The following is an 18,284-nucleotide window of genomic DNA, read 5'->3' on the forward strand; positions in this document are numbered from 1 at the left end:
AACTTTGTACTCTTGTAAAAACAATGTGGCAGAGATCAGTCTTTGGCTACTGCAATCATTTTAAGTCAAGTAGGTGGCGCTTAAAGATGACCTTTCACCTCCTCCACCAATTCTAGCTCTTGACATCTGTTATTAGTTGCCCCTCCACTGATTCCAGCACAGTTGGAATTTTCTCTGTAGCCCCTCTGTTCCCTAACAGCCAGCACAGGTAGTTTTGATGTCTGATGTGCTGTTTAGGCTCTGGTGGGTGGTGTTTACTGTGGTCAGCCGTTCCCCATAGCACAGGTAAGATGGAGGAACTATTGGGAGGAGGGGGTTCTGATCATGCTGGGAGTCAAAACCAGCTCCCCACGGAAAATCCAGGAGCAGGGAACTCCCTGGGTAACCTCCCTAAATTTGGGAAGCGAGGTATATAAGCAGTAAATGTTGAGGCATTGGCAATATGTCTGTACTGGAGCTTAAGTTGCTCCTGTTCCTATTTCATTATTTGTTTCATGTTGGATCTGTGATGCCATGTAACACAACGGGGCAGAGCTCAGAACTGCGGGGCAGATTAAACAACGCCACACTTTAGACCTTTTTTGATCTCTGCGATGATCAAAATACTGGGGCACATTTATAGCTGTTTAATGAATCTGTCCATTGTATTTGTCCGTATTCCCATATAAAAATTCCGTGTAGGGCTAAGGCCCCATGGGCCGGAAACGCAGCGTGGTGCTTCCCACAGTGCTTTGAACAAAAAGTTCACAAAGTTTTCCTCCAGACTTTCTGTTGCAATTATATCTACGGGGAAGACTCTGGCGTTTCCGTAGATATAATTGACATGCTGCAATTTTTAAAACCGCAACGGTTTTGGAAATCGCGAGTCCACACTACTTTTTTTTTTTTTTTTTTTTTTTTTTTAATAAATAATCCTTTCTCCTGCAAAGTGGGGATGGGATTTGCATGAATCCCATCCACTTTGCAAGTACTGTAAAACACTGGTGTTTTTTTTGTTTTGTTTTTTTGTCTGTGGCAGACAAATTATGGCGTTTCCAGCCCGTGGGGCCCGGCCTTAGGGGTTGCAGCGGACATTCTGTAGCATGTTCACACTTTGTGTCCTATGGGTGGTTACGTGTATGTATGACACTGGTTTTTGGGAAAAAAAAAATTTCCCTTCTGATACTACAGCCATGTAAACCCAGTAGATGGGTGTTAAAATAATTGTCTGTCTGTTAAGTGAAGCCAACAGGTGGCGCTCAATATGAACAACTACTGCAGTCATAGGATCCTAATTGGTGGAGCTCCATTATAAAGTTTTATTGAAGCTGCTGCACAGTAAACCCAATAGATGGCGCGCTAGAGTTCGTTAGGCTGCGGAGACTCTGTGAAACCAATAGATGGCGCTAATTGAACAATCTTTAGGCTGCTTGAGTATGTCAATCCGATAGATGGCGGGCAAGAGCGCTTTAGGATGGTGATGTTCTATAAATCCGATAGATGGCGCACAAGAGCTCCTATGGCTGCTGAGGTTATGTGAATCCAACAACTTGCGCCGATTCGAGACCTTATGTCAGACCGATAGAGGGCGCTCATTCTATTTCGCGGCTTTGCGCTGCTAAATTTCAGGGAATCCAGTAGATGGGGCTCTATTGTAATAGGAGTCTTGAAACTGCTGCAATTCGCGGCCATATCGCTCGGCTTACAGGATTGTTACGTCGCGCAGTCTGTGTACTAGTCGTGTCCGAGCGGCCCGGTCTCCTAAACTGGACGCGCTTTGCCTAGTGAATGTTGTTTAGGCAGCAGTAGCCGTGTGATTCCGATAGATGGCGCTGCTGATAACTCCTTCATATAGTTAGTCATCAGGCGATGGTTCCTTATTGTTTACTCAGGAGTCCGTAGTACATGGCGCATGGTAATCGCCGTTTCATTTTGTGCTACGTCGTTCCTTTTTCTGCTAGTAGATGTTCCTGTGCTCTGCCCTATGTCACATGAGGTATTAGAGCCGATGAGAGTGACGCCCGACCATGCAAGTTTTCTAGTGTGTGTATATGCTATATACCAAGCGAAACAGCCGAGACAGCGTAGTATGAGTGTGCATGGTGAGGCCGCGGCGGGTGTTGAAGTCAGGCTTTAGGTTGCTGCGGGTTTGTGAACCGATAGATGGCGCTTATAATATAGTCTAGGCTGCTGTGTTCAATAGAAGCCAATAGATGGCGCTAAGAGAGCGAGGCTTTAGGCTGCTGTAATTATGGAAAACCAATAGATGGCGCTCATTACAACGTGAGGCTTTATGCTGCCTTAATCATGATGGCCAATAGATGGCGCTCATAATGCCAGGCTTTAGGCTGCCTTAATCATGTAAACCAATAGATGGCGCTCATAACGTGAGCCTTTAGATTGCTGTAATTAAAACCAATAGATGGCGCTCTGATTGATGAGTACAAGTGCATGCTCCTAGTCAAGTCTCTGGATAGTGGTTTGAATACATCACGTGGATTTATGCCTTTTTATACAAATCATTGAACTAAGATAGCCATAAAGAACCTGGGGATTGATTATTTGTTGTTATATGTATATACTAATAAGCCTCTCCCCCCCCCCCTCCCTCCTGTAATCCTATCCCTGTATCCAGTTATACATAAATATGCAGCCTGCAGAAAGTGTTTTTAGATATATCTGAAGAAGCCAGAGGAAGCTTCGAAACGTCATATTCTGGCATCATTATGAGTTAGCCATTAAAAAAAGGTATCACCTACTGAAGAAGTGTGTGTTTTTTTTTTGTTTTTTTTTTTTTCTTATTTCATAACCACTGGCTAACACGGTCAAAAACAAACATTTAGATTGCTGTAATCATTAAAACCGATAGATGGCGCTCATAACGTGAGCCTTTAGATTGCTGTAATCATTAAAACCGATAGATGGCGCTCAACGTGAGCCTTTAGCTTGCTGTAATCATTAAAACCGATAGATGGCGCTCATAACGTGAGCCTTTAGATTGCTGTAATCATTAAAACCAATAGATGGCGCTCTGTATAATGTGAAGTATAGACTGCAGAGGTTATGTGATCCTAATAGACGTCACTCATTATAAAGTGCTTCCTTAGGGTAGGTTCACACTATTGCTGGAAGTCTGTGTTGATAGGGGTTGTTGAAATAAATAATAAAAAAATGTAATTTTAAAAAAAAAAAAATAACGTAGATTGTGAGCCCCATATAGGGATGACAATGTACTTTTTTTTTAATTTCCCTATCAGTATGTCTTTGTAGAATGGGAGGAAAGCCACTCCTTGCAGATGTTGTTCCTGGTGGGATTTGAGCCCAGGACTCCAGCGCTGCAGGGTTGCAGTGCTAACCACTAAGCCACTATGTTGCCTCCCTGGGATTTTTAATTTTTGACTGATCTGTTAGTGTTTAACATTTTCTGATGGATGCCAACGGTAGTGTGAACATTCCCTTAGGATGTTGCTGTTATTTGATAAGAATAGATGGCGTGCTTAGAGCGTGCTTTAGGATGTTAGTCATGTGATCACCAATAGATGGCGCTTTGCGTAAACTTAATTTATCATGCGAGATCCTGAAAAACCAATAGATGGCGCTCATTGTAAAATTAGCCTTGTCTGATGTACGTCTTGTGAAAACCAATAGATGGCGCTCATTACATATAAAGTGAGTCCTTTGTGTCATGAGTAAACATCAGATCAAGTCATAAAAGCCCAATAGATGGCGCTCGTTATGAAGTTAGTTTAGGCTGCTGTGGTCTATGTGAAACCAATAGATGGCGCTGATTGTAATATGAACCTCTTCTGATGCCAAGTCATGTGAAAACAAATAGATGGCGCTCCTATGCCTGTTTAGGCTGTTCATTTCATCCCAATTGATGTCGTACGAGTGTTCGGCTGCTCATACTATGTGAATCCAATAGATGGCGCTCGCGATATAGTGAGTGCTTAGACTGCTGCAGCCCAATAGATGGCGCTCGTGATATAGTGGACGCTCAGACTGCTGCAACCAATAGATGGCGCTCGTGATATAGTGGGTGCTCAGACTGCCGCAACCAATAGATGGCGCTCGTGATATAGTGAGTGCTCAGACTTCTGCAGCCCAATAGATGGCGCTCGTGATATAGTGAGTGCTCAGACTGCCGCAACCAATAGATGGCGCTCGTGATATAGTGAGTGCTCAGACTTCTGCAGCCCAATAGATGGCGCTCGTGATATAGTGAGTGCTCAGACTGCTGCAGCCCAATAGATGGCGCTCGTCTCTTGTTATCTTTAGTCACTGAGCATTTCCTATGGCATTCTTTAGGCTGCAGTACATGTGAGGCCGATAGATGGCGCTGTCAGTATGTGCAGTCAATGATAAAACTTCTTATCTGTTGCTTATTGTTTAGATTTTCTCTATCTTTGGTAAATATTTGGGGAATTAATGTAAGCAGGAAATGTAATTTATTAACCCTTCAATGCCATGGGCAGTGACTATTTGGACACTGGATTATTGATCTATTTTTCTCTTTCTCAGCCCTGCCATGTCATCTACACGGATTACCGCCCTACTCCATTACAGCATTACATCTTCCCGGCCGGAGGTGACGGGCTGCACCTGGTTGTGGATGAAAACGTGAGTTGTGTGTGTTGTATAGGGATAGTCTGGTCACATGACTTGGATGTGAGATATAACGTATCAGCACGCTGTTATATTATAGTCACATGGTGTTGTGTCCGCTGTCTCGCAGGGTGATTTCAGAGAAGACAACTTCAATACAGCCATGCAGGTCTTAAGAGACGCCGGGGAGCTGTCCAAGGGTGATCAGAAGGGCCGAAAGGGAGGAACTAAAGGTAAAGACGTGGGGTTACCTATATAATGCTGGTACCTATAGGGCTAGACGCTTAACCCTCTAGTGACCAGACACAACCTTGGGTTTGTCATGTCCAGATTGCTCTTTGCATTACGCGGTGTTCATATCTGCACCCAGTTGTCCGTTGTTCTGGCCCGTCAGAGGATTAGGGGTTAAGTATCTGATCGCTGGGGCCCCGAATACCAGATCCCTCAATGATTAGGACAAGGGGAAGAAAGTCTGCCGAAATCTTCCTTGGGAATGGAGCACCAATGTGTTTGCGTGACTGTTCACTTCTATGGACTGTAATCTCCGGCAGCGCCATGGAAGTGTATGGAGTGCCGAGCACTGGAATCTTTATGGAGACTGTTCGGTCCCCTGTCCTCCTCATCACGGGGGGACCTGACATTTGGGGGCCCCCAGTGATCGGACGTTTATCCCCTGCCTTGTGGATAAGGGAATAAGTGTCCATGACGGAACCAAACCTTTAATCTTCCTGGAAACAGTTGTATCCCCCAATCCTGACCTCCTGTCGCCCATCCTCCTAATCGTTTTGCTTTCTGGTTCCAGGGCCGTCCAACGTGTTCAAGATTGTGAAGATGATCATGGAGCGAAACTTCCAGCCCGTCATTATATTCAGCTTCAGCAAGAAAGACTGTGAGGCGTACGCCCTGCAGATGTCCAAGCTGGACTTCAACTCCGGTACGGTCTGCGCTCCGTATACAGGCCTTGGCCGGGTCTTGCATGCTATAGCAGATATTGGGTTCTTGTGTATTGTGCTGCATTGTTTGTGCGGAATAAACCATCTGGCTGATCTTGTGTCGTCTTTTCCCACCAGATGAGGAGAAAAAGTTGGTGGAGGAAGTTTTCAACAATGCCATAGACTGTCTGTCTGATGAGGACAAGAAGCTCCCACAGGTCAGTTCTCTATAAATACCTCAGTGTCTTCTACCTAAATATTGGGTCAACTGCAGACCGTGCACTGGGATGAGGGCCAGCTCTTGCAAGGCAGCACATAGAAGTCAATGGAGGAATCAGAACATGCAAGGCTGTCTCTCAATTCCCAGCGGTCACTGCACCAGGCAGTACAGGTGGGGCGGGGGGACCCCTGCTCTGGTTATGTGGACGAAATAAGATGTCTTTACTGTACATGGTGCTGTCTGCTTGGTGGACTCCCTTTTTGGGTCAAAAGTGGGTTTTTGACCCCAAATCAAGTTTTTCTTCTGATCTATCTGCAGGATGGGTGAACAGTCTATGATCTGTATTGTCTGACACCCGGACCTCGGCGTCCTCCAGAGTGCCAGAAGCTGCTAGTGGACGGGGAGCGCCTGCAGCACCTCTCCTATACATGTAATAAGAGCCGCTGCAGTTCCTTTGACTCCCTGCTATGCTTTGGACAGGGCTGCTGCGTCACTCCTATTACTTGTATAGGAGCGGTGCTGCGCGTGTTCCCCCGTCTATCGATTTCTAGCGTTTGGAGGCGGCAGCTAATCTGTGTTGGATCCCACAGCTCATATACTGATATTGTGTCCTGTATCGGTATGGAAAAACTCGATTTGGGGCTAGAAAACCCCTTTCAGCTCTGACTCCCAGTCCATGAACTTGGATCTCCTCTTATTTCCCATATTAAATCCCTTTGGCCCAAACTGTAGAAGTCCAGTAAATAACGGTGTCGGGTCTGAAACCTCCTGGAATAATCCCAGGAGTTCACTATGAAGACTTTGCCCTATACTGATCGTTTTGCTAGTTCTTTATCGTCGTGTCGTCCATGTAATATTTCTATATTCGTTGTTCTCTGTAGGTGGAACATGTTCTGCCTCTGCTCAAGCGAGGTATAGGGATACATCATGGAGGGCTCCTTCCGATCCTGAAAGAAACCATTGAGATTCTGTTCTCCGAGGGTCTACTTAAGGTAAAAAATATTAGAAGCTTTATCCATTGGCAAGATCAGGGATTGTCTGTGAAGATCTGGCCTGGCTCTGTAACCCTTCACGGACCCTACAGAGACTAAAGGGGGAATCTGTCGCCACGTCCCTGTTGTTCTCCGTCCAGTGACGGACTCTGATCTCATTGGACCAATACCTGTCCATAATGTTTGCATCAGTCTATACGTCCTTACGTTACCTCTATTTCTTCACAGGCTTTATTCGCCACCGAGACGTTCGCCATGGGTATAAACATGCCCGCCAGGACTGTCTTGTTCACAAGTGCTCGGAAATTTGACGGCAAAGACTTTCGCTGGGTGAGTCTTCTCTGCCTCATTCACTTTACATGGACCGCTCAGCTTCCTCCTTTATTCTGTCAGGTAATGTCTTGTGTTTTTTTTTCCATTTCCTCTGTTAGATTTCTTCTGGGGAATACATTCAGATGTCCGGCCGCGCCGGGAGACGTGGGATGGATGAAAGGGGAATAGTCATTCTTATGGTGGATGAGAAAATGAGTCCTACGGTTGGAAAACAGCTGCTGAAGGTAACGCACTCATATCTATAGGGGATTCCTCCCTTAGAAATGCTATGGTATATAGATGGGTATGCTGTAAGGGTCAGATTGGCAGGAGTCTGACCTCCAGGGCACCGCCAAACTGTAAGTGAACTGACTGCATTGCTCACCGTATAGGGTTCTGCAATGTGGTGGCTTTCTTCTTAGGAAGGGACATCGTGTCCGTCGGTCAATACTACAGCTCAGTTCTATTAAAATGATTGGGGCTGAGTTGCAGCAAGGGCTGACTGAGAAGAATAGTAGTCCTGTTGTGAAATCCCGTGAAGAGGATTCCACTACTTACTGATGGAGGCGATGAAGGTCTCATTGCGGGGGGTCCTTGCTTGAGTGAAGTGACAAACATGCACGCTGCCACGCCATTAAAGGGATCCTATCATTAAAATATTTTTTTTTTCTGACTACCACGTAGGTATAGCCTTAAGAAAGGCTATTCTTCTCCTACCTTTAGATGTCTTCTCCGCAACGCCATTCGGTAGAAATCCCGGTTTTCTTCTGTATGCAAATGAGTTCTCTCGCAGCACTGGGGGCGGTCCCTAGTGTTCAAACAGCACTGGGGGCATCCCCAATGCTGCGAGAGAACTCCCCAGCGCCTCTTTATCTTCTTTAGGAACGGCCTCTCCCTGTGTTTTCTTCCAGCGTTGTGGATCAAACTTTTACGAATGCGCAGTTGGCTCTGCCATTGGGCCTCGGGCAGAGCTGACTGCACATGCGCACAGCCATTTTTTTCAAGAAAATGACCACTTACACCAGGCGGGCATGGGCAGTTGGCTTTGCCCAGGGCATGCCTAGAAGTTTGATTCCAGCGTCTGAAGAAGACGTGGTGAGAGGCCATTCTAGAAGAAGATGGAGGCAGCATTGGGGACACCTTTAGTGCTGCAAGCGAACTCTTTTGCATACCAAAGAAAACCGGGATTTCTACCAAACGGTGGTGTGGAGAAGACTTCTGAAGTTAAGAGAAGAATAGCCTTTCTTAAGGCTATTCCTACGTGTTATTGAGAAAAAATGTTGTTTTAATGATAGGATCCCTTTAGGTCTTTATGGGACTGACTGAGGTACAGCACTGTTTTTATTAGTCCCATAGACTTGGAATGGAGTATGAGCATGCATGTTCCAGTAGGGTGCCAAGCTGTAGGAACCTCGGATCAGATCTTTGTCGCCTATCGGGTGTTGAGTTGTTGCTATTTATATGGGGGTCTATTTTGCTGTTATGCCAACACCTTTAAAGCAATGGCATAGCCTAGAGTTTGGCCATTGTTGACCATTGCCGTTAGTGAGGAAATTCCGTCCTTAGCAAATCATGATTTCTTATCAAAGGACGCCGCTTCATTGGTTCTGTGATATAACACTGTAGAAGTTTGGGATTATCCAGTTTCTAGAATTGATAGCCCATCTTTAGGATAGATCTGTGGAGGTGCAACACCCAGATCGACAGTACTGGTACAGTGCGACTCCCTCTATTGCTTATGTTCCGGCCGTTGCGCTGCTCTCACTGTACCAGCGGGTGTAGGTACTGCAACGCTATCCTAAGGCCAGGATAGATAAAGGTTTACCCTAATGTGCAGATTTTTGGGGATCTTTTCTCCCCCCCCCCCCCCCTACTGGTTTCTTCTTGGTCAGATGTAAGAGCTGTGCTGTTTTCTCTGAAGCAGTGAGCTGTCTGCTCTCCCGTCCTTGCTTGTGCATTGAGGGGCATATACTGCAGCTGCATCCCCCTCCTCCTCCATGTCCACCATTTACTGTATTACACTAGTGCATTTCCACCTGGGATTTATAGTCTTAGGACACTACACCTGTTACAGCTCTTGTAGGAATTGTCCTGTGTTCTTACTTTCCTTGTTACCTACCTGCACATATCTTGACATTAGCCATTGTGGAGACCGCTGTGCGCACTGTACTACACCGCCATGTGCCTTGTACAAATCCTACAGCGTTGGCTGCAGCAGATTTCCCTCCATAGTGCAGTGATATTTTCTATCTCTGCCTGAGAAGTTTTATATTTTCCCCTTTTCCACAATCTGTGACAACATTTTTGTTGGCATAACCTTTGGGCGGGAATTCAGACCCTTCCAACAGGTTGCCTGCGTGTGAGTCACTAGCACGGCGTCCACATGTGCGAACCTCACTTGTTTAACACCTTTTTTTTCGCCTCTTAATCCTGTAATCGTCTTTCGCTTTAGTGCGTGAACTTTTTGCTTTTTTTAACACTAAAAGGCGTAAAATGGTTAAACCCGTGGATCCTTTAATCCGCGTACCACAAAGCAGACATCTGTAGAAGATCTTCAGGCCCGGTCTGCAGAATTGGCAGAACTTGAAACATACAAGTTCATCTTCAGAGAGCCTCATGTGAACCTAACACTGCACATTTAGGAATTCTCATATACCGAAGAGTCCTAGTGCATGTAATTGTCATAGTGAATGTTCAGAGTTTCTTAGAAATAGCGCCACTCTTGCCTGGGGGGGCCATGTCTGGTACTGCGCCTCATCTCAATTGAAAGGGATCCTATCATTGGATCCCTTTTTTCCCTAACTAACACGTAGGTATAGCCTTAAAGAGGACCTTTCACCATATCTGGGCACAGGCAGTGTTATATACTGCCAGAAAGCTGACAGTGCGCTGAATTCAGCGCACTGTCGGCTTTCCCGATCCGTGCCCGGTGTAAAGCGCTATCGGTCCCGGTACCGTAGCGCTTTACAGTCAGAAGGGCGTTTCTGACCATTAGCCAGAGACGTCCTTCTGCCTCGCGGCGCCAATCGCGCTGTGCTGTGGAGCCGGGAGGAACTCCCCCTCCCTCTCCTGATAATGCTCGTCTATGGACGAGTACTGCGAGCAGAGGGAGGGGGCGTTCCTCCCGGCTCCACAGCACAGCGCGATTGGCGCCGCGAGGCAGAAGGATGTCTCTGGCTAATGGTCAGAAACGCCCTTCTGACCATAGAAGAGCTACGGTACCGGGCCGTAAGCTCTTCACACCGGGCACAGATCGGGAAAGCCGACAGTGCGCTGAATTCAGCGCACTGTCAGCATATAACACTGCCTGTGCCCGGATATGGTGAAAGGTCCTCTTTAAGAAAGGCTATTCTTCTCCTACCTTTTTGATGTCTTCTCCGCGCCGCTGTTCGGTAGAAATCCCGGTTTTCTTTGTTATGCAAATGAGTTCTCTTGCAGCACTGGGGGCAGTCCCCAGCCATGAAAAATCACTGGGGGCGGTCCCCAGCCCTGAAACTGCACTGGGGGCAGTCCCCAGCCCTGAAAAATCATTGGGGGACCCAATCCTGCAAGAGAACTCTCTACTGACACCTCCATCTTCTTCAGGAATGGCTTCCCCCTGCGTCGTCTTCCGTCCTGGGTTTCAGTCTTCTAGGCCTTAGGCAGAGCCGACTGCGCATTCCCAAGGCCACAAGAAAATGGCCGCTTACAACTGCTTACTGTGTAAGCGGCCATTTTTCTTGTGGCCATGGGCATGCGCAGTCGGCTCTGCCTAAGGCCTAGAAGACTGAAACCCAGGACAGAAGAAGATACTTGAAGAGGACGCTCCTGAAGAAGATGGAGGCGGCGCTGGAGAGTTCTCCCATAGCATTGGAGACACCCCCAGTGCTGTTTGAGTGCTGGGGACCTCCCCTAGTGCTGCAAGAGAACTCTTTTGCATACCGACGAAAACTGGGATTTCTACCAAACGGCGGCACGGAGAAGAATAGCCCCCCTTAAGGCTATTCCTACGTGTTTGTCAGAAAAAAGGGAATCCAATGATGGGAATCCTTTAAGACCGTATGGAGTTATTTGCATTTTGGTTGAGTTTGTAGTTCTGATTTAGGGGATGTTTATTGACCTGCTTATTGATTGTTTCCACTTTACTCTTAGCTGAGCATCCATAATGTAGTTGGAGAATGGCTTTCTCTTGCATTAGGCTAATCTGTACAGTGACCTATATATAAAAGACTTCACTTTCCACATTACGGATCTCCAGAGCAAGGTCTGTGTCAGTCTTGAGACAATCCTTCAATAGCACCAGATGCCCCTGAATTATTAAAGGGCCTGTACATACCTTAAGCAGCTGAGATTTTTCTAGGCCGAGGCCCCACATTGCAGAAAAGCAGCTTTTTTTTTTTTTTTTTTTGCTGCAGTTTTTTGAGCCAAAATCAGGACTAGGTTTAGCAGAAGTATAAAATCTTCCTAGATATTTCCCATTCCTTTTGTATACTAGGGTATTGGTAAACCAATATAGGTAAGTGAACGCGCTCACTCGAGTATTAATATAAAAGGTAAATATTTTATTCATAAAAGGATGACGCGTTTCGGGGTTTTTGAAGTATAACAATACAAGCTACCCCTTCATCAGATCTGGAGGCAGGTCAAACAAGGCTCCATGTAGCTGCCTCCAGATCTGATGAAGGGGTAGCTTGTATTGTTATACTTCAAAAACCCCGAAACGTGTCATCCTTTTATGAATAAAATATTTACCTTTTATATTAATACTCGAGTGAGCGCGTTCACTTACCTATATTGGTTTACCAATACCCTAGTATGTTTTGTTGACCATGAGTCATATAAGTGTTTACGCTGCCAAAACTGCTCGCAATATACAATATTGAGCAAATAGCTCTCTTTTTTGCCTTATATCACATATTGGATTCGGTTCACTAAAGATACAAAGGAAGCGCGGTCTCCCTTGAATTTGTTTTTTTCTTTTTGTGCCATTCCTTTTGTAGCCATTCTTGGCTTTGGATTTAGCATTGAGGTGGATGGACAAGGTTAGTAAAGGGTGGCCGCTGTCTACTGACCTGTGCTTACATCTTGAGGGGTATTGCAGCTCAACATAAGTCACACTGGTATGGAAAGAAAGTGGCCGAGCCCGTCTAATCCTGTAATCCCTTTAATCCATAGGGATTGTCTGACACAGTCTGTCTTAATCTTGTCATGATTTGACTGTATCACATATGGCTTCAGGATCTTGAGCATGTACGTCGGCCTTTACATTAACTGCGCCATTCTTGTGCTCAGATGCAGCAAGTAAATCGTCTTCCCACGTCTTAGACTTGTCCCTCTGGTCAGCATATGGGGACAGTATGGGAAGAGCAGACTGTTCATATCTGTGTTGTGGTTTCCATTTATACAGTGCCAGATCTGTCACATGGCCTCACCGGGAACCAGGAATTAAAGGGATTGTCCTATTATGGTCACTTCTGTTTTATCCACAGGAGAAGGGGATACGTGTCCGATCGCTGGGTGCCCAACTATGGGGCTCCCCTGTGATCAGTGTATTGGGAGACCAAAAGTCCCCCCATTGCCTTTTTGCGAATGGAAAGCCAGTGCGCTTGTGTGACCAGCACTCCATTCATTGCTGTGGGTCTGCGGAAGATTATAGTCATGGCCGCCCCTTAGAAGTGAATGAAGCGCCAGTCTGACGAGTGCACTGGCCCTCCATTCACAAGGAGTATGCATTGGGGGCTTTAGGTCTCGTTTACATCTGCGTCAGAAATCGGTAACCCAACCCCAAATCGAACTCCCCACATCCCTGCGCCCCCCCCCGAACAGACTTCGGAACGGACTTAGAAACGCATAGGCAAGCGGAGAGCTTATGAGACCACACGAACCCCATAGACTATAACAGGGTCCATGTGCTTTCCTCCCGGTCTCCGCACGAGTCATGCAGACAGGTAATTAGAACATGAACTACTTTTCTGTCTGCAAAGCACACAGACCCCATTATAGTCTATGGGGTCCATGTGGCCTCATAAGCTCTCCGCTTGCCTATGCGCTCCGAAGTCTGTTCGTTCCATCAGTATTAAATCGCAAATGGACTGAAACTCAGGACCTCCACCGATCAGCTGACGTAAGGGTTATGTTCACCAGTCAAATGGCCTATTTGCAGTGCAGTGCTATTCAAGTGAATAAGGCTGAGCTGCAATACCAAGTGCTGCCACAATACAATGTACAGCGCTGTGCTCGGAAAGTAGTGTAGAAGGTCTCTTCAGACAGCCAATTGGTGGAGGTCGATGGTTTCTGACCCCCACTCTTCTGATATTGATGACCTTTCCTAATATTTTAGTTATGATACCCCTGTAAGTTTCATCTGCAGAACTCTACAGAGGTCCCCCTCTAACTCCCGGCACACACAGTTAATAGTGCCGAGGCCGGGCTGCTCTTGAAGTCCCTGTGTGGTGAGGTTTTATCGCTTTCAGATGTCTGGACGGGTGCCTGTTACATTCAGTTTTCGTATGTGTTTTAATTTTATGGGCCTGTTTTTCCTTTTTCGTCACAGTCCCTGTTGCTTTTCCTCTTGAACTTGAGGGAGCGCCTACGTATGACACGTTATTCATCTTTCTTAGAAGTTGTCAGGTACAGATTATACTGCTTTAGTGTCTTGTGAAACGAGCGCAAGATGTGTAAAAGCTGGAGACGGTTCTGTAGGGTTGTGCAAGCGCGAGATCTCGTCCTGGAAAGAATGGTGGGAGGTAAATGTGCAGCGACAGCAACTCTCCAGCAGGCGGGATCAGGGGGTTTTCTTTTCTCAAGTAGTAAGGAAGACCTTCTTGATCGGGTGCATTGGTGATCACAGCTGGCCCATAATAGTCTATGTGTAGTGTCACGGGGTCTTGGGGCAAAACTGAGGATGGGTCCTATAGGTGTGCCGTACTCAGACCTGTACATGCACCCCCATCAAGGATCTCAGCGCCATGAAGAAAGCACGGTATTGTAGACTAGAGCCAGAGGCGACTTGCTGAGATACAGATCTCCCGCGGGATATTCTTGGCTTTTTGCCTTGTTTTCCGATAAGTTATCAGAAAGGAAATGAGATTTCTGGTAATGGCCGGTGAGAATCCCATAAATGTGCACACATCATACAAGCACAAATACTAAAGCGAAGCCTACCCAGCGCTTCCATCCCGCAGAGCGGTCCAGGGGCGTTTATGTCCTGACCTCTTCATGTCAAGGAAACATACGTTTCCTGCTGATGGCAATGGGTTATGAGAGATTACGGTGTTGGATCCATCATTCTGTCTATGATGACACTGCTTATTGTCAGACAGAAGCTTCATGGGGTTTTTTTTTTACCCTATATAACTATTATATTGGAATGTTCTGCATTTGGGAATCCTGAAACTTGTCTGTAAATTTTACTATAAAGTCGCTGATGCTGGATCTGGTGATCCGGTATTCATCTAGGTTATGCCAGATTTTAAAGGGATTTTCAGACTGATACTATTTACCTCTTGTTTTCCAGTGTCTGATCATTGGCAAGGTACAAGGGATCCATGTGTGAATGGTATAGTCGTGCACATGTATGACCGCCACAGTGCTATCCGCTTCCTTGGAACTGTCGGCGCCATGTATTTGGCGCTTGACTGGAATAGCCCTGTGAACACTTAGGCACATGACCAAATTCTTCACATTGTTCTCATCGCTATGGATCAGAGCTTGTAGGCCCCCCTGTGATCGCTTATGCCCCTATCCTGTAGTCACTAAATACAAGGTACACTCCTGTATTTCCATATTATATTTTACAGACAGGACTGAAAATCTGCCTGCATTTAGACATGGCCCCCAATTTCAAGATTGACGGGTCCGTGGCACAGTCGAGACTATTTAGTAGGTTTCTAATGGAAATCCCATCTGTAAGCCTAGATCAAGGTCTCTGATCTTCTCTGAGACGTCATGGGACAGATTGGTGGTCTGGGAGGGAACGGAAAGCTGGGTGCAGAGAAGAGAAGTGAAAGGTTAGCTTCAGAATTTTGTTGCTTCATTTGCTAAATACATGGGATTCTATACCCTTCAGTATGTGATCTGTAGGGTCCAAGACACCCGGGCCTGCACAGATGAGCTGTCCTGAAAGTGTCTGGGCGCCAGAAGCTGCTAGTAATAGAAGCGGCACAGCCCGCCCCATCCACTGCATAGCACAGACAGCTAGAACAGCTGATCTGTATGGGGTCCAGATATGGGACGTACGCAGGACACCTACTGATATACTGGAAAAATAAAAATCTTTGGATCTCTGGATCTTCTACTCTGTATGTACAGGGGTTACTCTAAACCTATGGTGTTTAATGTTTAAGGGGAAGACAATCAAGACGTAACGAATTCTAGGTTATTGGCGTACAGTAAGAACTAGAGATGCATATTATGAAGAACTGCTAAAACCCTGACCGCTCGGCCTATGACAAGTTGTCTGATGTTTTTGGAATATCCCATTTCATCAGTCACCAAAAATGTTGTAAAAATTGTATACAATGGCATTTATTCCTACTTCCCATACTATACATTACCATTCCTATTTTCTTCTGTACCCAAATAACAAGTTAACGCGTTTTCCCTTTTCTCAGGGCTCCGCTGATCCGCTGAACAGCGCCTTCCACCTCACCTACAACATGGTACTGAACCTGCTGCGAGTGGAGGAGATTAACCCCGAATACATGCTGGAGAAATCCTTCTATCAGTTCCAGCACTACAGAGCCATTCCTGGAGTAGCAGAAAGTAAGTGACCCTTCTCCCCGTGTTTGGCGGCTTTGCCTGTGAGATGTTCACCCCACACTTACACTTGAGACATTGCTGCTGCACCTCTCCACTAAACCCGCTGTCTAAAGGGACCTTCTATTCCCCCCCCCCCAAAAAAAAAATAAAAAAAATAAAAATAAAAAAAATACTGTACTTACCAGGTGTCCTATGTGCTGCTCCTGCTGCTTTCATTGCTTTCTTTGGTTTTGTTCTGTACAGTTTATCTCTATGAGGAGAGGCGAGGAAAACATGGCTGGAAAAGACCAAATTGAGCGCAGCTACTAAACTTTGCTACATTGTCAGAGAGGGAGCTCTTTGGGTGTGTTCACATGGCAAAAACGTTTTCCGCTGTGTGAAGTCTCCGCACAGCTAGCCACGACTGGAGGAGGGTGGGAGGAGGTAAAGGGCACTGTTCCGGACTCCCACAGACTGCTGTATACCTGTGCCGTGCATCCAGCGCTGCCGACCCTAGCCACCCCTGTAGCATTGGTGCATGGGGAGCCTGGGGTGGGCTGAGGCCGGGGGCACAGGTTGGGGTGGGTAAGGGGACACAGGGTCGGGAAGGTCTGGTGGGGGGTGGGGAAGGGGGCCTGGGGTAGGTCAGACATAGGGGGGGGGGGGGGGTTGGGGGCACGGGGTAGGCAGAAGGAGCGAGAACATGGGGGAGCGGGTAGAGAAATGAGCGGGGGGGGAAGGGAGCCAGCGAGCCAAAGGGTGGGGACACAAGGCAAAGGGAGGAGCCTGCGTGGCACTCCAGATGGGTTGCGCAGGGGGTCAGGGTTCCGCAGATGAAGTTGTGGCTATTGCTAGTATCTTATAGACTTCTGTCTGAGGAGTCGGACTCTATGTAAACAGTCTAAGTGAAGATGAGGAGGAGAGCTTCATAATGAATAGAGACAATTTATTTTATTTTAAACATATGTTCCAAGGTTACTTCTATTCACCTGCACTGTTCATTTCTTACATGTGGTTCTATAATTCAAGGTATACTTTAACCAAAGACCTATCTTGATCAGTAAAGATAAGTGGTTGCTTAATATAGAAGCCTGATCCTTGGTATTACAGATGTAGCGTTACATCCGTCCTTCCTACTAGCTTGTTCTTTTCATTGCTCACATCCCATGCATTGTACCTTTTTATATGACGTGATAACGCTGACCCTTGCCCTTCCCAATTTCTAGAGGTGAAGAAGTTGGAGGAACAGTATAACAGTATTCAGATTACTAATGAGGAAAGTGTCGTCACCTATTACAAGATTCGCCAGCAGCTCGCCAAACTGGCAAAGGAGATTGAAGATTACATCCACAAGCCCAAGTATTGCCTCCCGTTTCTGCAGCCCGGGCGTTTGGTTAAGGTAAGTGTGTAACTTTTTTTTTTTTTTCTTTGCATTGTGCCTGCTTAGCAGGTTTAGGCCACGTTGAAGGGATTCTACCATTAAAATCCTTATTTTCCTCATTAACACGTCGGAATAGCCTTAAGAAAGGCTATTCTTCTTCCACTTTTAGAAGTCATCTCCGGCCCACCGTTTGGTTAAAATCCCGTTTTTTGTCTGTATGCATATGAGTTTTCTCGCAGCACTGGGGGCGGTCCTCAGCGCTCAAACAGCACTGGGGGCGTCCCCAATGCTGTGAGGGAGAACTCTCCAGCGACGCCTCTATCTTCTTCAGCAACTGCCTCTTCACTCGTCTTCTTCCGGCTGGGGTCACACTTCGACGCCTGCGCAGTCGGCTCTGCCATGGGGCCTCACGCAGAGCCAACTGCAAATGCCGATGGCCAATTTTTTTGTGGCCGCTTACGCGAGCTTGCGCAGTACGCTCTGTAGCGGCCACAAAACAATGGCCTCCGGCATTTGCAGTCGGTTCTGCGTGAGGCCCGATGGCAGAACCTACTGCACAGGTGTCGAAGTGTGATCCCACCCGGAAGAAGACGAGTGAAGAGTCGGTTGCTGAAGAAGATGGAGGCGTCGCTGGAGAGAGTTCTCTCGCAGTAATGGGGATGCCCCAGTGCTGTTTGAGCGCTGAGGACAGCCCCCAGTGCTGTGAGAGAACTCATTTGCATACCGACAAAAACCGGGATTTCAACCGAACGGTGGGCTGGAGACGACTTCTAAAGGTAGGAGAAGAATAGCCTTTCTTAAGGCTATTCCGACGTGTTAACGAGAAAAAAAAAAAAAAGGGGTTTTAATGGTAGAATCTCTTTAAATACTAATTTTCTTAAGATATGGCACCACCTTATAACTGGTCGGAGCCTGACTAATCCTGAAAGTGAAGAATCGGCAGCACAAGAGTATGCAGGGAATATTTTGAATGGCCAATAGTGCAGTTCTCTGCATTATAGTAGGGGGCGCTGCTGTGCAGAGAAAAACTGCAAAGGGACTGCAGTATTAAAGGGGCTCTATCACCTAATTTCAGCAATATGAGGTAGACCTATTGCTGAATAGCCTTTAAAAAGGCTATTCCAGCCCCGCTAATCATTTTATAT

At 46.5% G+C, this 18,284-nt stretch overlaps 1 protein-coding gene across 1 annotated transcript in view; it reads left to right on the forward strand.

Annotated features, from left to right (window-relative positions):
* Positions 1-18,284, forward strand: part of MTREX (Mtr4 exosome RNA helicase) — a 51,331-nt gene that overhangs the window by 12,495 nt on the left and 20,552 nt on the right. Inside the window, exons 9-17 of the mRNA XM_075269417.1 lie at positions 4,501-4,599; positions 4,715-4,817; positions 5,387-5,518; positions 5,655-5,734; positions 6,618-6,728; positions 6,957-7,058; positions 7,160-7,285; positions 15,632-15,782; positions 16,985-17,157. Coding sequence (XP_075125518.1) covers positions 4,501-4,599; positions 4,715-4,817; positions 5,387-5,518; positions 5,655-5,734; positions 6,618-6,728; positions 6,957-7,058; positions 7,160-7,285; positions 15,632-15,782; positions 16,985-17,157 — 1,077 coding nt within the window. The remainder of the gene's footprint in view (positions 1-4,500; positions 4,600-4,714; positions 4,818-5,386; positions 5,519-5,654; positions 5,735-6,617; positions 6,729-6,956; positions 7,059-7,159; positions 7,286-15,631; positions 15,783-16,984; positions 17,158-18,284) is intronic.

The sequence above is a fragment of the Leptodactylus fuscus genome, chromosome 1, assembly GCF_031893055.1.
Source record: "Leptodactylus fuscus isolate aLepFus1 chromosome 1, aLepFus1.hap2, whole genome shotgun sequence".
NCBI lineage: Eukaryota > Metazoa > Chordata > Amphibia > Anura > Leptodactylidae > Leptodactylus > Leptodactylus fuscus.